Here is a 22,926-nt window from a genome sequence, read left to right as displayed (position 1 = left end):
GTTCAAATGGCAACAAAGTCAACAGATAATTACCGTAGGCTCACTCTCGTCTTCCTTTGCTCGAAAACATAAAAATCTGGATCAACTTAAGTGTTAAACGTGAAAGGAATGACAGCACTCTTTCACTCTCACTTGATTCACTATTTAGATGTCTACCTTTTATACTTGAAATGATCTGAAACGTAACTTGCTTGCTTGGTAAATCTTTGTGTTACCCCAGCAGCCTCTGATGACTTGGGTTTCATCAGACTCCAAGAATTTCCTGGCCAATGTGAGATATATATTTACTTTTTAAAATTCTATTCTCCACACTAGGTGTCATTTCCTCAACCTATATCTTTTTACAACCCAAAAGCACCTTATTTTTGTTTCTTTCCGTTTCCTTAAAAACCTTAAAGTGATAGTCTGTAAGTTTGCAAAGTGAGGAGAGATAGAATGAAAATTTAATGTGAACAAATTCCTCCCCTCTTTAACCAGAAAGCTGCTCTAATCGTGCGTGCCACTTGATCTCAGAGGTTGGAATTTCCAAGATCCGACTTGGAAATTTCAACTGGAACGAGCACCAATTCCGTTATTCCGACTCGGAAACCTGAGACAGAATCGCTTAACCCAAGAAAGAGCATTTAAAGATGGCTGCGCTCTACGTGACATGTAACAAACTTTAGCTTCGATAAACTGCGTTATTTGGCAGATGTTTTCCCAAATATATGTGCAAAACGGATAATCTTTACTGATCTGTTGCTCACATCTCGATTAACAGTTAAAAGTAAAATATGAAGCTACTAGTGTTACTTTATCACTGTATTTACAACAATTATAATAAATACATTATACTATTGTATAATATTACAATGAAGTTTCTCTGTAAGCTGATTATATTGCTCTAAAATGATCGACAAAGTCAAGGCCATGGGAACCCAGGGTGCTGAGGGTGCTGCAGCACTCCTGGAGGATAGCTTGCGAACTGCAGGCAATTTTATTAAAGTGGAAATATGCACAGAAAAGCATTTTTGGAGTAAATTTTGTCCCTCAGCTAAAATGTCTTCCCACGGCTCTGAACAAAGTGGTAACTTTTACAGACTCGTCTACCTCCGATGTTTTTCCGACCTGGACAGCTGGCTAACACTCTGAGAAAACGTTTTCTCCTGGTCGGATTTTCTCACTTCCGACATAAATGGAACGCAGCATTAGATTGTAAAATGAGGAGAGCAGGAACACAATTTTAAAGAGTAAACGATCAAGCTCCTCTCCCTCCCCTCCTGATTGGACCTGGGTCAGAAGAAAAGCTCATCTCATTGCTCAACGCGGGAGGAGACTCTGCTGAGATCTCAAGTCCAGGTGATCCATTTATAAAATTTGTAAAACATTTTGACACTATCTCTTTAAAACATGACTCAAACCAACCGTTCCCAAAGTGAGGAGCATCACGGCTCCTTTATAGATTCAAAGATCCCATGGGCCTTCCAATACATGCTGGGTTTTACAATACAGATATAAAGTCCACTTCAAACTCTATTTTCTGCGTAAATTACTGTACCTGTGAACAACCTTTGTAGTCCCCCTGCAGTACCTCTGAAGACCCACAGGGGGCATCAGACTGATTCAGGCAATTATACTGGCCTAACGATTTCACAAGCTCAACGAGTTTCTCAAAGTACAGACCATCTATCCACACAGATGCCCCTGTTACACAGCACTCTATATGGGTTAATAATATCCACTCCAGTGTGTTTTACATGTAGAGGATTCATGGTTAGATAATCACAGCACACAGGGCCGAACCGGGGGCCACCCACTGTGTGACTCACCGCTTTTTGGGATTCCACCCACGATTGACCGGGGTCTCCCAGTCTGCCCCGGTGAGGGACCACAGGGGCTTCCAATGCCATGTTCGGTGCATGTGCTGTCATTTAATAAGGATGCGGAGCCAGTCACCCGTGAATCAATTCACACCTACACAGCGCCCACATTGGAATTTTTATCAACATGCTGCCTCTGCTCTTGGTACATGTGCCACTAAAATGTGATTTTAGATGATGTTTATGGAATCGGTGAAGATCATTTTCAAAAATGTCACTGTTGATTCACAAAATGCCTGTTGTTATAATTATCATTATTCTTTCTGAGTTGCTGCAGAGTTGGTCTAATTGTGGCTCAGGTGAACATTTGTGGGAAAAGTAGACACGTGAAAAGGGTTGATTTGAATTGATCAAGGAAACCTAGATCTGAAGAAGCTTCTTGGATGAGCCACAAAATTACTTCAAATCCAAACAACCCAGGTCAGATAACATTTCAAATCATCTATTTTGCACGTTAGCTTGAGCATTGCAAAGCTTGACTTTATTCATTTTGATTTGAGATAATTAAATTTGTATCTTGAGTTATCTAAGATAGGTGTTTTTCTGGTTTATACCCATCTATTTTTAGACCCTGTTTAAACCCGTTTAGTCCTGAATTGACCATGGTCTAGGCCTGTGGAACATTGTAAGGTCAAGTATTTTATGAGTTGGTACTTGATTTGAAAAGTTTGAGAATCACTACATGGTGGTGCAGGTTCCTGTGTGGAGTTTGCATGTTTTCTGCATGTCTATGAAGGTTTCCTCTGGATGCTCTGGCTTCCCCTAACAAGAGTATAATACAATGCCCTCAGGGACCAGGACTTCCCTGAAAGAGAGATGCTGAATCCCAAAGGAAAATAATTGTTGTATAGGAAAGGTAAAAAGTCTATTACAGTATTATCCCTATATGTGCAACAACACAACATTAACTCGAAGCAATAGGAAGTCCACCAAGATATGGGAGAGTGGGATTAAGTGAGAGACTCGATGTTGGCATGTTTGCTGACAGCCCACAGATACTGTTTTCTGCGTACCTCCTCTGTGGCTGTGTGGGTGCGGTGCCAGCGGGAGAGAGCCAAAACTGTGATTCCACTCCGTCAGAGCAGGTTCCTGTTTTGGGCATGTTGTTGTGGCTAGCGTGTCCAACAGCTCTCCAAGCAATCTGTCTCCACTTCTATGGCGGACTGAGTGATGATGAGCAAAACCTGGCACAAAGCAGCCCCATTCATCCGCACTGCGTATTGATTAACAGCCTAGAATAGATAGAGGAGGATGTTACTCTCACACCTCAAAAGAGTGATGATGCAAGCAAAGGCAGAGGTCCGTTTTGCATTTCAGTTGAACATGAATAATAATAAACACTCATAAATATGACAGCTGTCTATATTGTGCAATTTTTTTTTTTTTTTACACATTTATAGGACAGGGGCAACAACACTAAATTCAAATATGCTGAACTTCATTGTTTCGCCCAAATCAAAGATAAATTAAAGCAATACGTTCATGGGCACATTTCGCATCTTTCCGGGAGCAATAGCCTACCTCCATGGTAAACAACAACATATTAAGTGAAGGGGCTCTTAAAATCATGCAAAGTGCGCGGAGCGCACACGATCGGGAAGCGCTCGCCTTCCATCAAACATACACACTCTAATCGCCATACATATTGTATTCCAAAATCCAAAAACTATAGACCCTGAAAGGACAGGGCGGTCGGCGAAAGGCCGATAATCACCGCTTTGCGGCTATATTTTAATTTATTTTCGTCTCTCGTTAAAAATATAGCCTGTACAAGCCAACTATCAACAATGTCACAAACTAGACAGCAACATGCTTTCATCACCACAACTTTTTGTTCGCATCCGGCATTTATGTAAGTTTCGCACTTGATACCGTGTTTTGCCCGTGCAGCACGTAAATACCCAGTTTTCATACGGTCCGCATGAATCCGCACGAATCCAACATGGGATCCCACGTGCAGGGGCTGGCTTGTTTATGTAAAAAGACGGACAGCGCACGGAGCCAACCGGGGTTTGTTTCTGCGATGCCGTCAGCTTTTCCATGGAGACCCGTAGCTCTGGACCAATGAGAGCAGACTGAGGGCGGGTCTTGAAATGAGGTCGCGCTGTGAGCCCCGTGATTGGCTGCCGGGCCGGTTTCGCCGCTGAGAGCAGGGAGGAACCACAGACTGAACCGTGGCCAGTGTGTCAAACTGTCTGAGCAGCGACTCCCATTGAGGAATACGGGACTGCTGTAACTCTGTTTTTCCCCGCGGACAACGTTTCTTCATCGCGTTGCCGTTTGCGTACGGATTGCTGTTTTTTGTCAACACTGCACAGGTAGGTTTTGGTCATTTTCTTTAGTTAGAACAAGAAAGGGGCACAAAAAATAAGTTGTATAACACTTCCGTTCTGCGCATGCGCCGATTACCCGCTTGCTCTACTTTTTGGTACTTTATCACTAAAAAAACAGCTTGTCGTTGCATTTTGTTTTGTCGTTATGGCTCCAAATGTGTTTTTTCATTCACTCTGGTCCATCCTATGTGCAAATGCGGCTGAATTCCAGCTAGTTTGGCCGATATAGTAACTTTTACATAACTGTGTCAGTGTACCGTGCACTGGATAGCAGGTCAACGTGTGTGTGGATTTTGTATAGGAGGTCAGCTGGATGGGGGAAGGGTTTTACCTTTGTATGAGCTCATGTTATTAAAATAGCGCTTTTTTTGACAAAGTATTTTATTAAGGGTGGTCGTGTGGAACATTATGTCGAACATTTTTGGTTATAGTTGGCAATTAAATGGGCGTGTAGCCTCAGTATAGTGCCTCATAAGCAATGGAGGCATCATGTTGACTTTATGTAAAGTGAAATCCAAGAACAACTGTAAAGATTATGAAATAACTTAAAATCCTGTGTGTTTAAGGAATGTTTAATGCTCACCTGATGGTGTTATGATAAGGTTTCCTACAGATTTGCCCCCCCCCCCCCCACAATCCCCCCCACAATCCCCCCTCCAAAGCCTAGAATTTACCTGTCAATCTATGTCATATAAAACATACAGAACAACCTATTTCTTATTATTGTTATCATTATTGTTATCATGAGTACTATTGAAATATTGACTTTGAAAACACTTGTGGGTCTTGCCTACCTGTTTGCACCACTTGTGGGACATGAAGTACTTTTAGAAATCAGGCCATTACATTAGTATCTCTTAAAGGTTTTGTCAGGACTTCACAGATATCTCTGCACATGTTTTGAACACTGTATTTAGTGTTAACCTAAAAACAACTTATTGTCCTTTCTTTTTCCTTTTTTTTTCATTATATAGTTTTAATCACAATCCCTACCTGGCTATGCCTAATGTCGCAATAACCTGCTATGAGGAGGGTGGGGAACCTCTTAAATTATATAAATGCCATTTTCTTCTTCTTCGCCATCTCACTTTAGTCAAACCATGTCAGAAAACCTGCACAAACTAGCTATGACCGGATCTACCCATAATATACCACTGCTTAAGCCTAATGTATTCATTCATTTCACATTTAACCATTACAACAAACTGAGCACGTCACATTTTCTGACGCAGGGCCCCGAGTATGCGCCAAGCAAAAGCATGTGGGCTTTATGAAAGAAGCCTCCACTCCTCTGCTTTGCGCCGCTGCTCCGGAGCCAACTCCATGTGACTGGAGCAGCGGCGTTGTATAAGCCCTGGATCTGTGCTAGTGTGCTGGGTGTGTTTCTCCGCTCAGAGGGGGCTGGTGGAGCGGTTACTCCATTACTTTTCCTCTCTGGCCGCTTCCCTGCTTTTGCTCTTAGCAGCTGCACAATGTGTGGAAGATGTTTTGTCAGCAAAAAGAGTATAAGTTAATAGAAATGCATCACTGTAACACTCTTGCTCTGGCTTGTTTTAGTAGGAAGATCAGCAACAATATCTAGTATATAGATTGAATAAAGAAAGATAGCTTATTTAAAGCTCATTGTAGGCTAATGATATTAGTTTCAGTCCACTTTGGGAAACTGTGTTGCCACACCATTGGATTACCAGTGCTAATCCAACATAATACTGCCAAGTTTAGACTACTGCTGCACAGGAGTTGCAAAAATACTTATTTGAGCGAATTGGCCCACACTTTTCTTTCTTTTATTTTTTGCTCACATGTCAGTGTCTCATCAGTCTTTCATAAGCAGCTACACTGGTGAGTTAATAATCTCTTATCTCTGTCATCTCTGTCTGCAAATTTCCTCAAAAGGTATGCATTGCTTTTATAAGTGTCACATGACATAGTTTCATAATTCAGAGCCGCCGCCCCCCCCCCCACACACCTTTTCCCTATAAGATGATTCCCTCCAATGGTTGACTATTCTGTTAATCAGCTGGAACTGCTTCCGCTACTCTGATTGGTTTAGTAATGCAGCCAATAGGAAGTTCTGCCTCTGCTCTACTGCACTCAACTCCTGACTGGGTCATTAAAAAAAAAAAGTAGAGGCTATGTCTGGTCACGAAGCCAAGCTCTCAATGTTTATAATATTTTAATATTAATAAAAATGGGACTTGACACAGTTGCAGTTGTGCAAAAATGATTCTGCACAGAGCAGAGAGTTGCTGAACCTGCACACTTACATAAATGACTGCAACAGGGAAGTGATCTCAGCTGCAGTGTAGCGCTGGAACTAAGCTTGGCCGGACTGGTTTAGCTGCGGAGGTGTGTGAAGAGGAGGGAACGCTAGGAAAAGAAATGTTTTTTTTTTATTACTGTTTTATTTTGGCGCTATTGTATTTTGCGTGGTTTAGCCTGGTGTTGTATTTAAGACATTTGTGGGCTGTTCATTACCCACAGTGAAATGCTTTGGAGACCAAAGTAGAAGATATTGTGCTGTATTACATAACCTGAACCATTTTGTGCTTTAACAATGAAAACTCTGGTGGTGGCTCACTATGGGATGCTTTCTGTTGCACACGTGTAGAGACTGCTATTCTTGGAGTATGAAGGTCATAATGTTTCTGTTTCTGGAGTGTTTGTCAGATCTGCTTTCATAGTCCACTTTCATCTGAAGAGCCCTTTTAAAAAATTAAACCGGATCAAACCGCTCTTAGGCTCATGTCTTTTGGAAAGGGCAGGCCGAGCCAATACACAGACCTTTAGCTGCCCTGTTCAAGGCCATGTGTGAAGACCCGAATGACCTCACTCTCGAGTGCTGGCATTGGATGGTCAAATTTGAAGCTGTTTCTATGATGGAGCACTGCATTGTGTTTAATTCTTGATTTGCTTTTGTTTTCTCTACCTGTAGGCTAAATTCACTCATTAAAGCAGAATGGCCCTGCGTTGTGAAAGGTAACCTTCCCAGTGACCTATGTCGGAGGACAGTGATCCAAAGCACTACCTGTACTCTCTGGACGGGTGCGAGCGGGACATGGCCAGCAGCTACAGTGAGGGGTGTAACGTGCAGGATGGAGAACTGGAGCCAGAGTTGGGTTTGGCATCCGAGGGCAGCGACAGCAGCCATGAGCACGCGGCCTCTCCCGGGTCGCACCACGACGAGAGGACGCGCCAGCGCCCCGCTCTGCATGAAGACGTGGAGATGGGCGGCAGCGGCTCCAGTGGCAGCGGCACCGAGTCGCACGGAAACGAGTCGCATGGAAATGATTCCCACGGCAATGAGTCTGTGGGAAGCTCCAACGGCAACAGCAAGGACTCTGCTCTCCATGAATCCTCCGCCAGCAACAAGAGGTGAGCCCCTAAAGCACAAACCCCTACACAGTACTACACTGCCCATACTAACGCACTGTACTGGAGTGATCGGGCAGCAACACTAGGTCAACCCAAAGAACTGTTACTTCACAGCCACATAACACTTTGCACTGTAGGAAGTGGTAAAGTTTCCCTCTCTGTTGTGACCATGTAGGTCATGGAAGTCAGGCTAATTGAACCCTCGCAAGGGCTGTTTTCTGTGATTCATGTCTCTGACTCGCCACAATAGTCCTGACACCACTTCTAAAGATTTCAATTTCTATTACGTGAGACTCTACAAAGGAGAAGGCAGATTGAGATTGAGGTAGCAATTTACCGTACCACTTCAACTGAGTGCTGCTTTCATTCAGAAAAGTCACACGGTTTAAACCAAACCATATGACCTTCACCCAAATCGGAGACAAAACCATAGCTGTTCAGTAATTCACAATATAAAAACTAAAAAGATAAGGTTGTGGCTTATGGAGGCTTGGATAGTGCGAAACTACCCTTGGGTTCACTTGATGGACGTATTGTCGTCACAAACTAAAATGAAATAGTTCAATTCACAGTTTTAGCTTTGCAGAGCATCTTTTTATCTTTGGACTTGAACGTTTTTACACAAAATGTGGTTGCACACAAAATAAAAATAAAAACAGTTGTAACTTGATTGATTGATTGATTGATTGATTGATTGATTGATTGATTGATTGATTGATTGATTGATTGATTGATTGATTGATTGAATGATTGATTGATTGATTGAATGATTGATTGATTGATGTTTAAGTTTAAGTGCTTTTATTTTGTCCTATATTGCCCACCCTAAAATTGTATTAAAAAATAAAATTCTGCATCCTTTTCATAAATGTTGCCAATTAACATTAAAATCTTTGTTTTTGTCTCCACAGCTCAAACTCTCACAGTCCCTCGCCACCGAGCAGCTCCAATGCCTTCAGTCTGGTGAGCTCAGAACAGGACAACCCTTCAACTAGCGGCTGCAGGTTCGTAAATTCACTCATCCTCTAGTGAAATTATATTGAAAAAAATTGGAACCCAAATTCAACCCAGACGACTAAAAAGCTATTATATTTATTATTAGGCCCGAGCGGCCTGGCAGGGCTCGGGCCTATTGTAATTGTACGGCAGTGCGCGGAGCGCACTGAAGAAAGACGTGCGCGTAGCGCACGTCCCGAAAAGAGCGCGCAGCGCTCAAGAAACAGAGCGCGGAGCGCTCCCCATGCATTAGACAGTAATGGGGGGACTCCCGGCACCACGCCCTGTCCGGTGAAATAGGCGTGTGCCGCGAAAGCGGCACATTTGTAACTGCTCGTGTGAAAAAAGGTGAAAAATCCAATGAAGGCGCAACATTGACAAGAAAGTAGTCGATGACGAGCGCAACGCGCTCGTCATCGACCATGGCCACTCCCCAATGCCCAAAACACTACTTGAGTGACTCAGGGCATTGAGGCCTATCCAATGATATAGGTGTTTGCCGCGAAAGCGGCATATTTGTTGTTGCTCGCAAAAAAATCTGAAAAAAAAACGCATTAAGAAATATTGACAAAGAAGTGGTAAAATACGAGCGCAACGCGCTCGTATTTGACAATGAACCTTACGGGTGGGTTACTGGACGTGAGACCTTTCCGACGATATAAATATGGGCCGCCGCAGGCGGCGCTATATTGTTATTGTAAGAGTTTTTCTTATTCTTATTCTTATTATTATTTTTCATCTATCCGTGTTTTTTTGGAATAACTCGACGAGTCGTCGACGAAAAGTCACCATTTTTTGCCCAAAATTAAAAATCCCGGCGATACACAGTGTCAATAAATCCTGTTAAAAAATATCGAAAAATGGCGCGCCAGCGCCCCCTGGAAAATCAGGATTACATTGCGCCTATGGAGAGACCCAAAAATTTAAGTTTGTCGTAGACGAAAAAAATTCGGCGTAGTAATTGGTCACATGAAGCCAAAGAAAAAAAGATATTACGCGGTTGCTAGGCAACCACCTATACGGCGGCCATATTGGCTAGAAGAGCGACCTGGCGCCGAAGGCGCCTTTTCGTGCCCTCGCATTTGAACGAACTCGTCCTAGGGCGTTGAACGCAGCGACTCCCCGGTCGCTCCAGATCATCTACACATGTGGGGCATTAAAAGTTATTAAAAACTTTCTAATAGGATTTCCGGTTTTGTCATGGCAACGCCATGAATTTGGCGTTCGTTTCGGCGTTCGCCGTCGCTTTCGAAGAGTCATAACTCGCACATACTTTGGCCGATTTTACCGTAACTTGAATCGTTGGTCGAGTCCTCGGCCCCGGATGTTTTGATATAGGAATTTTGAAAATGGGCGCGATAGCGCCCCCTGCAGAGCACCAAATAAAAATTAATGGAGAAAAAAAGTAAACTTTGTCGTAGACAAAAAAAATTTGGCACAGACGTCCGTCACGTGACCCCGATCAAAAAGTAAATTATGGCCACGCCCATTTTTCCACCATGTTGCCATGGCAACGGCCCGATATAAAGTTTGGCGTAGCCAAGCCAAAATTGGTACACACCTTCGTCATGACCGTCCGAACAAAAAAGTACATTACATGGTTGCTAGGCAACTCACAGAAAGTCGGCCATTTTGGGAAATATTGCGTGATCTGGCGCCGAAGGCGCATTTCTCACTTTTGCTCTTTTATAAACTCAACCGAGGGTGGCAGCGACAGTAGAACCACGTACGGCGCGGCAGCGCCCCCGGTTATTGCGGTGGCGTGCGACGGCGTGCGCCAACCGGCCAACGCCGCTCGCGAGGGCCTCTAAATGCCGCTTGCGGCTTTAATTATTATTATTATTATTATTATTTAGAGTTTACTATCAGAACCCAATACAGCCTCACCCCCACCGACGCTGCTGCTTTGCCTCCAGAACATGACAGCAGGAGCGCCTGTGAATGTAACACGTGTATTTGTCTCATGTTCCCCCTGCAGTAGCGAGCAGTCAGCCAAAGCTAAGACACAGAAGGAGCTTTTCAAGACGCTCAAGGAGCTGAAGATGCACCTGCCGCAGGAAAAGAGGAACAAGGGCAAGTCCAGCACGGTCAACACGCTGAAATACGCCCTGCGCTGCGTCAGGCAGGTGAAAGGTAAGCGGGGAAAAGCCACTCTGATCATAATGAATGAACTGGCCTTGATTTTGCTGCTTTGCACATGTGCAGCTCTTGTCATGAAGAAAAGTAAATAATGCCAATTGTCTTATTCTGCAGCCAATGAGGAGTATTACCAAATGCTGATGATCAACGACAGTCAGCCGCCGGGTTTCGACGTCTCTTCGTACACCATCGAGGAAATCAACAGCATCACGTCCGAGTACACGCTCAAAAACAATGTAGGTGACTTTTACTGCAGTGCTCAAACTCTGGCATTCACAATTTATGTAACATTTTATTCTAAGCCTTTTTTAAACTCGTCATCATCATCAAGTACCTAACTAGTACATGTTGCCATAGTAACCCTGCACTCCATCTCCATCTGCGTCTGGTCGATGATGTTTTTGTTATACTGATCCGTCTGGACCATGCAAGGACCATCATCATCATGACTTGACCCTGTCCTTTTCTCATGATCAGGACATCTTCGCCGTGGCCGTCTCGCTCATCACCGGCAAGATCGTGTACATCTCGGACCAGGCCGCGTCCATTCTGAACTGCAAGCGCGAGGTCTTCAACAACGCCAAATTCGTGGAGTTTCTCTCCCCGCAGGACGTCAGCGTGTTCTACAGCTTCACCACCCCGTACCGCCTCCCCTCCTGGAGCATGTGCACCGGCGCAGGTAAGACCAACGCCAGTCTTAGTCAGTAAAGCGGTTATTTTGGGGTGTTTTTTTCTTTTCTTATATATATACTCAGGGCACATGTAAATTTCACATGGGACACGACCTCACACCACCTGCCACATGACGAGCAGACATGCCATGCGTGTTCTGCCCCCGCATCCACATGCCCGCACACACATCGCACGTACTTCATCAACAGGCCACATTGCACCTAAACCAAAACCTTGGCGTTTTCTAACGCAACCTGTCGCTTTTGGCCCGTAACACGCAAGACGGAATTATTAGTGGGCGAAGCCACTCTATTTTTGACACTGAAAGATTCTCCAATTGGCTTTTCTCATTAAATGAAGCTGAAATAAATCATTTTAGGAGACAATTTCCACATCTGTTGTTAGGCACATGTCACTTAAAGGAATAAGTAATAATGTAGATATTTCCGAGGCTTATATCATTTGCAGTACTGTGCGCAAACACTTGAGTTCCCCATTGTACGCAGCCAGTCTTATTTTAGAAACACATTTTTATGATTCATTTTCCCCTCTTCTCTTCGTCCAATCACAGAGTCCTCTTCCACGGAGTGCATGCAGGAGAAATCCTTCTTCTGCCGCATCAGGTGAGCTTTACGGGGTTTAACTTACTGTTCAGAAGCATGGTGCAGTTGGGGGAAACTAAAAACAACTTGACCTAAACTACAACTGCAATTCATTTGTTTAGCCTCCGTTTTTCGAGCCACTATCAAATTATTAGAGCAAATAACTTTTTGGTGTATGAAAGTTGACAAGAGTCTGTGTTCTTTCCCAGTGGGGGTAAGGAACGTGAAGGGGATCTCCAGTACTACCCTTTCCGCATGACTCCATACCTTATGAAAGTGCAGGACGCAGAGCGCTCTGAGGAACAGTTCTGCTGCCTCCTGCTGGCCGAAAGGGTGCACTCCGGATTCGAAGGTAAGGAAGGAGCTGGAGACTTGCAGATTTGCATCTTTCATCCTTTCCCCCGCAAGCTATATTTTTTGTTAGTTATGCATAAGCTGGATAAAACATTTTTCTTCATCATTCTGTCCACAGCACCGCGTATTCCAACAGACAAACGGATATTCACCACCACTCACACTCCTAACTGTGTGTTCCAAGACGTAGATGAGAGGTCAGGACTTCCTTTCGATAAATGAATAAAGTATTGCAATATTGTACTGGAGAAAACTAAATATTTTATGTTTTTCTCCCTCTCAGGGCTGTTCCTCTGTTGGGCTACCTGCCTCAAGATCTGATTGGGACCCCCGTGCTGCTAAACCTGCACCCAAATGACCGGCCGTTGATGTTGGCCGTGCATAAGAAAAGTAATTATTTTGACAATATTCGATTTTTATGAAAAAGAGTAGAAGGGGGGGAAAAACTTTGCTTAAATGGCTTTTTCTTGGACAGTTTTGCAGTACGCTGGGCAGCCGTTCGACCACTCCTCTATCCGCTTCTGTGCGAGGAACGGCGAATACGTCACTTTGGACACGAGCTGGTCCAGTTTCGTTAACCCTTGGAGTCGCAAAGTGTCTTTCGTTATCGGGAGGCACAAAGTCAGAATGTAAGCATCTAGTGTTACATTTTTCAATCGCGTGATGCCTGCTGTGTTTGTAATTGTATGTTAATGTTGTTGTTTCTTATCTCAGGGGCCCCGTGAATGAAGACGTCTTTGCGGTGCCGGCTTACCACGGAGGGAAGATCATGGACTCAGATATTCAAGAAATAAGTGAACAAATCCATCGGCTCCTATTGCAGGTATGTACAATATGCAATTTGAGGAATCTGTGTTGTTGTGGGCTGAGTTATTATGGGGGGAAACTGATCTTTCTGACTACAATTGCAGTTAAAATCAAAATGTTTTGTTACATTTCATTTTCCAAGAGTTTATAAACATGCCTTCTTGCAAACTTTCTTGGAGCAAATTTTACCGTAACCGTTAATGTAACACGAATGTAATCTTGTTTTTAAAAATATAATCTTTTGTACTGAAGGATAAAACTAATTTCATTCCACTGCTAGAAAGAAGTTCTAGCAGGCTTCAATGCTTTATTCCATTTTTTGCACTGATGTCCTTCACCCTTAATATTCCTTTTTTCCCCCTCTCTCCAGCCGGTGCACAACATGGGCTCCAGTGGTTATGGTAGCCATGGCAGCAACGGTTCGCACGAGCAGTTGGTGAGCATCAGCTCTTCGAGCGAGAACAACAGGGACGTGGCGGCCGATAACACACCGGAGGAGACGGGCAAAGCGAAACCCACGCGGACCTTCCAGGAGATCTGCAAAGGAGTGCACATGCTGAAGAACCAGGACTCCCTGCGCTCGCCCTGCCCCTCGCTTTCAGCGTCTTCAGCCAAACCCGAACAGAAGAAGCTGTCCGAAGGTGAGTTCAGGAAGACGGTAATACAAACAACTACCGTTTCATCTGTCATCAAGGTCATGCTTTTATTTGGATAGTTTCTGAAAGGTTTTTGTGATATTGCCTTTTAGGACACCTCTCCCTGAAGAGCCCTGCAGCGCGTTTGAAGGACTCTGCGACCCCTCTGCTGGTCAGAGAGAGTGCTTCAGCCAGCATGGAGGACTTCACCTACAAAGATCAGACTTGCTCGTATCAGCAGATCAGCTGCCTGGACAGTGTCATCAGGTAATGCAGGGAGAGAACAAATCCCACACACATTGTATTAGACTGTCTTGTTGTAACATAAACCTTACCTGCGTCTGGTTTTGCAGATACTTGGAGAGTTGCAACGTTCCCATTACAGTGAAGAGGAAGTATCAGTTTTCCTCCAACACCACTTCCACTAACTCGGACGACGACAAGAAGGTGTTAGAGGGGGATATCCAAGTGACAGAGGACACAGCATCTGGTGCGTTTTTTTTATGCTTCTTCAGTTATTATACACATAAGTAAATACTGGAGCATTGAAACTAACGGATGATCATTTACAGATCCTTTGATGCTGGATACACAGACCGGCCTGTCAAACATGAAAGCGCCTAAGAAGCGTCCCTCAGGGGCGACTGCAGTCGTCGGAGCTCCACTCGCACCACTCACACTACCGAGCAAAGCAGAAAGTGTGGTGTCCATCACTTCACAGTGCAGCTACAGCAGCACCATAGTTCATGTGGGAGACAAGAAGCCTCTGCCCGAGTCTGGTGAGTGTTTGTTTGGATATACAGTGTGACCTGTTTAAATATGTATCGGATACAGTATTAGTATTTAACTGCTGTCCCTTGTGTTTTACAGAGATCATTGAGGATGTGGTGGAGAGCCCAGCTCCTCCTCCGCTGCCTGTCAGTGTGGTGTCTCCGCCAAGCCAGGAGAAAGAGGCCTACAAAAGGCTGGGGCTGACCAAACAGGTGTTAGCTGCCCACACTCAAAAGGAGGAGCAGGCCTTCCTGAACCGCTGCAGAGAGCTTCGCAATGCTCGGCGCCTTCAGAAGGAATACTCCACCTGCCTGCACAAGCAGAAGGGGGCGACCCATGCAGAAGGTACAGACTCATTAATTTTTCATTGACAGAGGTTATTGAAAATTGCCTTTAGCCTTTCAGTATAAAACATCTTTAATTGTTCTTTCAGAATCCTCTGGTTTACGGGGATCTGCTAAACAGGGCAATACCAGGCCAGAGACTGCTACCAAGAGGGGCAGCCGCAACAGGAAGTCCAAGAAGCCACGTATGAAGCATCCAGACTCCTCAGACAGTGCTGTGTCGTCCAACCGCAAACATCGGCCTCCACTCCAGGGCCTCAACCAGACCTCATGGTCTCCGTCTGAAGCCTCACTGTCAGCATTCAACGTGTCCTACCCCACCATGGTGCCTGCCTACCCCCTGTACCCTCCCACAGCAGCTGCCCCGGCTCAGGTTCCCTGCCCCGACCCCTCCATGTCCACAGGGTATGGAGAGGCCCAAAGCACGCAGGCCCCACCTACTGCTACACCGTACCCTGCGCCTATTGTTACACCTGTGGTGGCTTTAGTGCTGCCAAATTACATCTTTCCTCAGATAGGACAAATAGGTCAAATAGGTCAAATAGGACAAATTGGACAAATTGGACAAATAGGACAATTAGGGGCTGCTCCCAGACCCACGTTTTTCCCTGAGCAGACCCAGCCTCAATCTGCCTACGCTACCCAGCAGCCCTTTCAGCCACCCCCGCCTGCCTTCGCCATGCAAACTCAGGTCCCTTTCAGCGCCCAGCAGTTCCCAGTGCAGACCTTCCCCTCTCAGCAGCCCTTCCAGGCCGCACCAGCCCAATACACTACGCCAGCGGCTTTCCCGGGCCCACAGACAGCCTACACCACCCCGCAGCCCTTTGCACCACAGCCTTCCTTCCCTGTGCAGACGCAGTTCGTGTCCCAGGCCCCCTTTCCCACCCAGCCGTTCCCCTACAGCCTGACCGCGGACACCTCTAAAGTGGCGGCAGTGGAGCCCCGAGAGGGGGCAGCGTCGCGCTCCTCCACTCCTGCCTCCGGGGCACGGGAACCCACCACTTCACCCCCGCTCTTCGAGTCCCGCTGCAGCTCGCCTCTGCAGCTCAACCTGCTCAGTATGGAGGAGGGCCAGCGCTCAGTGGAGCGGCAGGACAGCACAGCGCTCCTGTCTGGAGCCCAGGGGAACAGCGCAGGCGGGGCAGCAGAGGGACAGAGGAACGGAGCCAAAGCTGAAAACCACCAGCAGGTGAGGGTTTGCACACTTTGGCAAAGTATTACATTTATTACAGTGTGTATTGTAACATTATTGGCAAAGTTTAACCTGTTTATATCTTTATTTGCCCCTCCCTAAGCCTATAGACTATCTGTGTGAAAAACATGTATCTCTATGTAATTCTAGTATAATTTTATTTTTAGTCAATAAAAATAACCCCATCAAACTGCCACCTCTTGCAACTACAAACACAAATCCACATCTGTGAACCATGCTGTTGGCAAAAGTGGCAAAGGTTGCGGGCCCTGCTAACCATTTTCCCCTGTGCGTTTCAGGCGGAGTCTCCGGGCGACGTGTTGCACAGTGATGGTAACTCGTCGTGCTGTGACCTGTTGGACATTCTGCTGCAGGAGGACTCTCACTCAGGGACCGGCTCAGCCACGTCGGGCTCCATGGGCTCGGGCTCCCGCTCCGGGTCCGGTTCTGGGTCGGGCTGTAACGGCTGTGACACTTCAGCCAGCGGAGGGTCGGGCAGCAGGACAGGTTCGTGCTCAGACTTGCTGGGTTTTCTCTTGGGCCAATTTGCTATTTAGTTTTGCAACGCATGTTAACACTATCTCAATTTCTGAACAGGAAGCAGCAGCAACACCAGTAAATACTTCGGCAGCGTGGACTCCCTGGAACACGACCCGAAGGCCAAAGCCAAAGTGAAGAGAGGGGAAAAGGGCTGCGACTCTCAGGCCGTGGCTCCTGTGGCTCCGGGCGACGACGAGCATTTCATCAAATGTGCTCTACAGGAGCCGCTGTGGTTGCTCATGGCCAACGCCGACAAAAAAGTCATGATGACATACCAGATGCCATCAAGGTAAGAAATCTGCTCCGCTTGGTTTATACGGCACATTTAAACGCTTTCCAAAGAAGGAACAAAGTTTTCTAAATGCGACCATTTCATTTTCGCGATTGTGATTCGATTGGTAATCTCATCCCGGGCTTGTTTCCTTTGCCTCACAGGGACATTCAGAAGGTTTTGCGAGAAGACAAAGAGCGCTTGCGGCAAATGCAGAAAAGCCAGCCGCACTTCTCCTCAGAGCAGAGGCGAGAGCTGATGGAGGAGCACCCCTGGATGAGGAGAGGGGGTCTGCCCACGGCTATCAATGTTAAGGTAAGGGCCAACCATCAAGTAGAACCATCTCTTTTTTTTTTTTCTTTTTTTTTTTTAAGCAGTACTAAGTAACGTGTTTACCGTGTTTGCCACCGGCCGGAGCACCAATACACAATAATAGAATCACAAAGAAGAAGCTAACAGGCTAGCGGGCAAAGCTAACTGCGGGCTAGCGTCACTTTAAACAGTATTTACAGCCAAGTTTGAGTGCAAAAAAATATTTCCATTGTATAATTGGATGTACAATATCACTCTCTCCCTTCGCCTTTTCAGTTGCGCTTATGGCCTCTAGGGTTAAGAGTTACTTAGTACTGCTTAAAGTTATTGTGGTCTATTTTTACAATATTGTCCAACAGGGGGCAGTACTGAGTTGGGTAGAACCAACTTATGATCCAAGGCATGATGTGACTATTTTTATGACGTATAAGATTTAGAAATTAACCTCCTACCGACTGCATTTTCTCCAGTTCATCTTTACCCAAATCTAAAAGCTCCCCGACTACAGAGCAACAGTGTAGCGCTTCAATTTGGAGGTTAAGGCAAAAGCTATGATTACTTAATTTTTTCGAGCGTCAACTATGTCTTCTCTCTTGATTTTACAAAGTCAAATAGCTGATAATGAAACTGAAATTGTTAGTGCTTTTTTAACCCGACGCGTTCTTCTCCCGTCCGCAGGAATGTGTTTACTGTGAGTCGCCAGCCGCCACGATAGATGGCGACATGCCCGACATGGACATAGGTGAAATGGGCGAGGATCTGCGGCGAGAATCCCAAAACCGGCAGAACCAATCGGAGGAGCAGCCGCCACAGCAGCCCGACTCCGGCTCATGAACTCTCTGGGGTCGCTCTGGACCTGCCTCACACACGTCACCCACGTCCAGACAGCAGCGCAGCCGTCGCGACGCACTCACGATCACCACAAACTTGAACTTGGCAAACTTTGAGACGCCGGTGAGGAGTGGCCGCTGACGTGCCGCTGTCGTCAGTCTGCGTTCCGGAGCTGCTACTGTTGCAGTTTCGAATTCGATCCTCCAGGGGACAGCATTTCTGCTCTTGTAGCTCCTCACCCTTCAGAATGTCAAGGCTGAAACTCATGACAGTATGCACCAGAAGGAAGGCAAAGGATGACATTATGGTATTGTTTTAAATATCAATAAATTGTATTTTTGTGAAAGGAGGAAAACTTTGCCCACTTCGCATGAACCACCATTGTCCATCGCTAACACTGCCCAACGCAGTCGGGCTCTGAAAGTCGAGATAAACTTCGAGAAATTCCACTTGTTTTGGAGCCGTAGAGGATGTGAGCAGGAACAGACCTACACTGTAACAATCTGTGACTATCTCAGTGTTTGTCAGAGTTTGAACTTATGTTTGTTCTTTATTTAATTTATGTAAACAGGAGATTGTTTATGCTTAGAGGCCAACTCTACTGAACTGAAAATGTGCTATATTCACTTTGAGATCAACCAAAAAAGCCACTTATTTATTTGTCTTCATTTGAACAAAAATGAATAGAAACAGGTTTCAATTTAAATTTATTTTTACAAAACCGGTGCTTTTAAGTTTAAAGACTTACAAACCTTTGAAATAACTGTTTGGCTCGAGGGAACATGTCCTTTTAAGCATGCGTCCCTTACTCTTTTCTTTACATGAAGTTCAGTAAAGTCCACTGATGTGAAATGGCTGGTTAAGCTAAATATAAGCTGGGAACAAGAGGTGCTAATACAGAGACGAATGTTACGGATAGGACCAACTGTCTCACGTGTGTATATTTTTTATATATTTATAATTATTATTTTCTATATATATTTTTTCTCTTTTATTTGTGCGACAGGAGATGATGAACCCTACCTCTAATCGCTCTGTCGGTCCTGTTACTGTGACGGTCATATAAAGCATGTACTGTAACTGTGGGTGCGACTCACCGGTAGCTACACACAACTAAAAATCAGTTTCTCAACGCAAGCCTCCCCGACACTCACCTTTGTCCATTAGGATGTTTATAAAAAAAAAAAAAAAAAAAAAAAGGAAATAAAGCTGTAATAATACAACCAAAAAAAGTAATAGTAGAGGCGAAGCTGCTGGAGTGCACTGTACATGCCTTAGTCTCGATAAGGAGTTTGTCTAAACGACGCGTGGGTGGGCCGTCGGACGCGCCTGTACCTATACGAGCTTACACCATATTGTCCTGTATTGTTGTGGATGAGTTTGTAAATGCTGTAAATGAAAATGAATGTCTCCTGGGCACTGTACGAACGAGTCTGCGGTGGACACTTTGAAAACACACGGCTATATGCATTTTTATAGCTATTCTGTGTTTGAAAAATTAAAACCAATGTTGTTATAAAATGAAATCGATACTCATGTCCTTTGTTTTGTATCCTGTGAACTTCCCATTGTGCATTCAACAAGTTGCCACATGAACCTATTGATTCAGATCCACAATTAGTGTTTTTTTATTGCAGCCTCCTTAAATCATTATCTTACTCAAAGTACATAAGAAAACAGATGTAAAGTGAAAAGTTAACCTGTTAAAGGGGCAGATTTAAAGCCACAACACAGAACATTTCACACTCAAAATAAGCACACTGGTGGGCTGTTACATTAACTAATTTGTAACATGTATAATGGAAGCAACAATTTCATGTTTCCAAGATGAACATGATTAAATCATGATGGATGAAATAACTATTTGAATGAACTTTCTTTCAGCAAGAAGCAATTATGTCAATCCAACGTGATGCACTTGACTAGGTCCAACGCCATATCTTAGGGTTGAGAGACTGCCAGTTAGATCCGGGCATTCTTGGACACAAGGGGGCGCCCTTTCAACCTTCTCAGTGTAAATGTGAATTGACTTGCTTCAGAGTTAGACTTTAAGTCAAACACGAATGAAGCTAAATACATTGTGGCCGATATTTTCAACAAAAAGGCAGAGAACACGTGCTTCAGTCTTACACAGACCGACAGGTGAAGAAGGAAGTCATTGAGATTCTCTTTTAGACAGAACTTCAAACTTCTGCTGCAGTTAAATCATATTCTGAAACTCAAATATGTAGTGAAATCATGAAATATATTTATGGAAAGTTATTTTTACAAATACAAAAAGTACACATTATACATGTAGTGGCTAAAATATCCTGAATTTATATAATTAAAATATGATATAATTGTTAAAAACAAAAAAAACAAAAAACAAATGTCATTTGTATCTGCTGGAGTTTCATGTGTGTCTCGGTTCCTCTGTGTCGTGGTGGGTCATGGTGGACCATGACAGATGTGGACAGGACTGTGGTAGATCTACTTTTACTTTGGAGAAAATAGCTACTATAGTAACTGTGTTAAAGAAATGAACCTCATGGGATTCTTCTGTAACATCTGTCCACATCAGTCCTGCTGCACCACGACTCAGAGGAACTGGGACAAACATGACTCTACAGCAGATACAAATGACAAGGGTTTGTTTATTTAGAAAAAGAGTAATTAATAATTAAATAATATGTTATATTATATACAGAATTTTCCACGAATTTCAATATTTTATTCTTACATCCAGCAGAAGTATGACAGTTCAGACTAAAGCAGAATCTCCATGACTTCTTTTATCACTTCTCAGTCTGTGACTGAAGAGCAATGAGGCCTCAGCCTTTTTACTGAAAATAAAGGGCTCACTATTTAGTGTCACATGATGCTAAAACATGAGGCTAAAAGTGTGCTCTTTATGTTAAACAAAAAAGCTCAGGCCTCATTGCTCTTCAGTCTGTCACTGACCGACAGGTGAAGAAGGAAGTCTTGAAGTTTAAAAAGTGCATGTTTTGCCAATTAAATCTTTATTTCTCTATATGACTTTTGCTTTGAACTAACTAAAGTCTCTATGGTAGACACAAAGGAACTATAAAAACAGTTTCTCCCTGGTGTCTCATGCAGGTCTCATCTATTGGAGTTGAACATTAGCACTAGCTATAAACTCTTTTTGCATCACATCAGTAACAAGTTTGTTTTGTACTATGTTGACTTGTTATGTCCCTGTCAAATAAATCAATCAATCAATAAATAAATTGCTCGTAGTGAAATTGATAAGAAATAAATCAGAAATGCTAAGGCATTTTTTTTTTTTTCTCTGCACTTTAAAAAATATGGGGGAGCAGTGTGCGGTATTATTTTACCAGATTGTCATAACAAAAAGTTTAAACAACAATAGGACCCAAACCTAGTCAATTGCATCATGCTGAAAGAAAGACATTTAATCATGTGGAAATACTTTCCATGATTTTTCTACGTTCATTGAAAGTTAATTTTTTGAGTGCACCCAATAAATGGACATGCCCCCACGGCCAAACCGCCTTTGCTCTGCCTGATCCCGTCAGATCTCAGAAGCTCATCAGGGAGGGCCTGATTGGTACTTGGATGGGAGACTGTTTGGGAACACCAGGAAGCCTGGGATGTAATGAGTGAGTGGTTGGTGGTGGTTGAAGGAGCCGATGGCGCAGACTGGTTGCCTCACTTCCGTCAGTCTACCCCAGGGCAGCTGTGACTACAACACCAGTTTACCGCCACCAAGTATGCGTGAGTGAATAAGCGCTATATAAAACCAATGCATTATTATTATAAATAGAATAAAATACAAGCATTTCTTTAATCACAGTGGCTCACCTCTGCCAAGACCTGACAGTAACTTTACTGGGAGCGGGACGTCTCCAGCTCGTCTCCATGGAAATGTTGACTAATGGCAGAAAAAAATATGAGACTTAAATAGGTTTGGTCCTCATCCAAATCCACTCTTTGGATTAACTTCCACAAATACTTTCAGCCATTCCATTTCCAGCTGCCTTTTTGTAGCACACCAAACACAAACTTACACTTATACAAATCATTGTTAAAAAAGCTGTGTGAGAAATAAAAATAAAAGACTGATAAGGCCTCATGGAACACAGATTGGGGACATCTGAAGTTGCTGAAGCTACAACTAAACCTGCAAATAATGGCAACATTTTCCAGCACATTTCAACACATATGCTTCTCCCATGCTTTCAGCTTCAGTTAGACTTTGATAAGCTTTATTCTGTTAAGTTGATTTTCTTCATAAACCGGGTCTAGCCGAATCCCTCACAGGAGAAGCCTCTGTCCCGCTGTAGCCTTTGTTCCCTCCCTCACAGACAGTTGAGAGGCTGCTGCTCCTGATCCTCCCCTGGGATCTGTTTGAGGGCCATATGCTCCGATCCGCCCGTTACTGATCTGCGCCGCTCTCTCGCACCAACTGTTGCACTCCTCTGCCCTCCGACCTCAGAAATCGTATGTAGCCGCGGCGGGTCAGGGGGAACACAGCTGAGGCAGAAGCTCCCCTGTGTCTGCAGCTACACCCATTTCATGCAAACAAAATGATTCAGGTGATAAGGTCAGGAAATCATCTGTTTTGACGGGTTGACCTGGATTTTCCCACAGCTACAGAGACGGGGAAATATGAAGCGCAAGTGCAAAGATGGATCAGTAGCAGACATCTTTGTTTTACGCATGCATTATTCTGTCATTTACATGTCAGATTTGGGGCCCTAACGCTGTAACACAGGCAATCTGCATGACAACGGAAAGCTATGTGTTATTTTCCAGCATGCACCCGTTATTTACCATCCTCTTAGTGTGTTTAACCTCTTAACCTTCACCTGAACCTTTTAGATTTGGGCAAAGCTGAACTGCTGGGGGATTAAGAGGTTAAACTACTAC

The 22,926-nt window shown here is 44.4% G+C and overlaps 1 protein-coding gene across 1 annotated transcript; it reads left to right on the top strand.

Annotated features, from left to right (window-relative positions):
• Window positions 1–4,019: 4,019 nt before the first annotated feature.
• Window positions 4,020–18,178, top strand: LOC306964970 (period circadian protein homolog 2-like). Its single transcript, XM_079559148.1, has 22 exons — window positions 4,020–4,177; window positions 7,128–7,567; window positions 8,479–8,571; window positions 10,542–10,696; window positions 10,817–10,938; window positions 11,180–11,381; window positions 11,946–11,997; window positions 12,186–12,328; window positions 12,449–12,527; window positions 12,614–12,720; window positions 12,806–12,959; window positions 13,045–13,153; window positions 13,508–13,778; window positions 13,886–14,039; window positions 14,126–14,262; window positions 14,345–14,551; window positions 14,643–14,888; window positions 14,977–16,076; window positions 16,379–16,586; window positions 16,677–16,908; window positions 17,055–17,205; window positions 17,881–18,178. The coding sequence occupies exons 2-22, from the start codon at window positions 7,191–7,193 to the stop codon at window positions 18,034–18,036; spliced, it is 4,455 nt and encodes a 1,484-aa protein (XP_079415274.1). The 5' UTR covers window positions 4,020–4,177; window positions 7,128–7,190; the 3' UTR covers window positions 18,037–18,178.
• Window positions 18,179–22,926: the final 4,748 nt, after the last annotated feature.

This window comes from Gobius niger (assembly GCF_951799975.1).
Source record: "Gobius niger genome assembly, chromosome: 1".
Classification (NCBI taxonomy): domain Eukaryota; kingdom Metazoa; phylum Chordata; class Actinopteri; order Gobiiformes; family Gobiidae; genus Gobius; species Gobius niger.
This window is presented reverse-complemented; position numbering and strand designations above follow the sequence as displayed.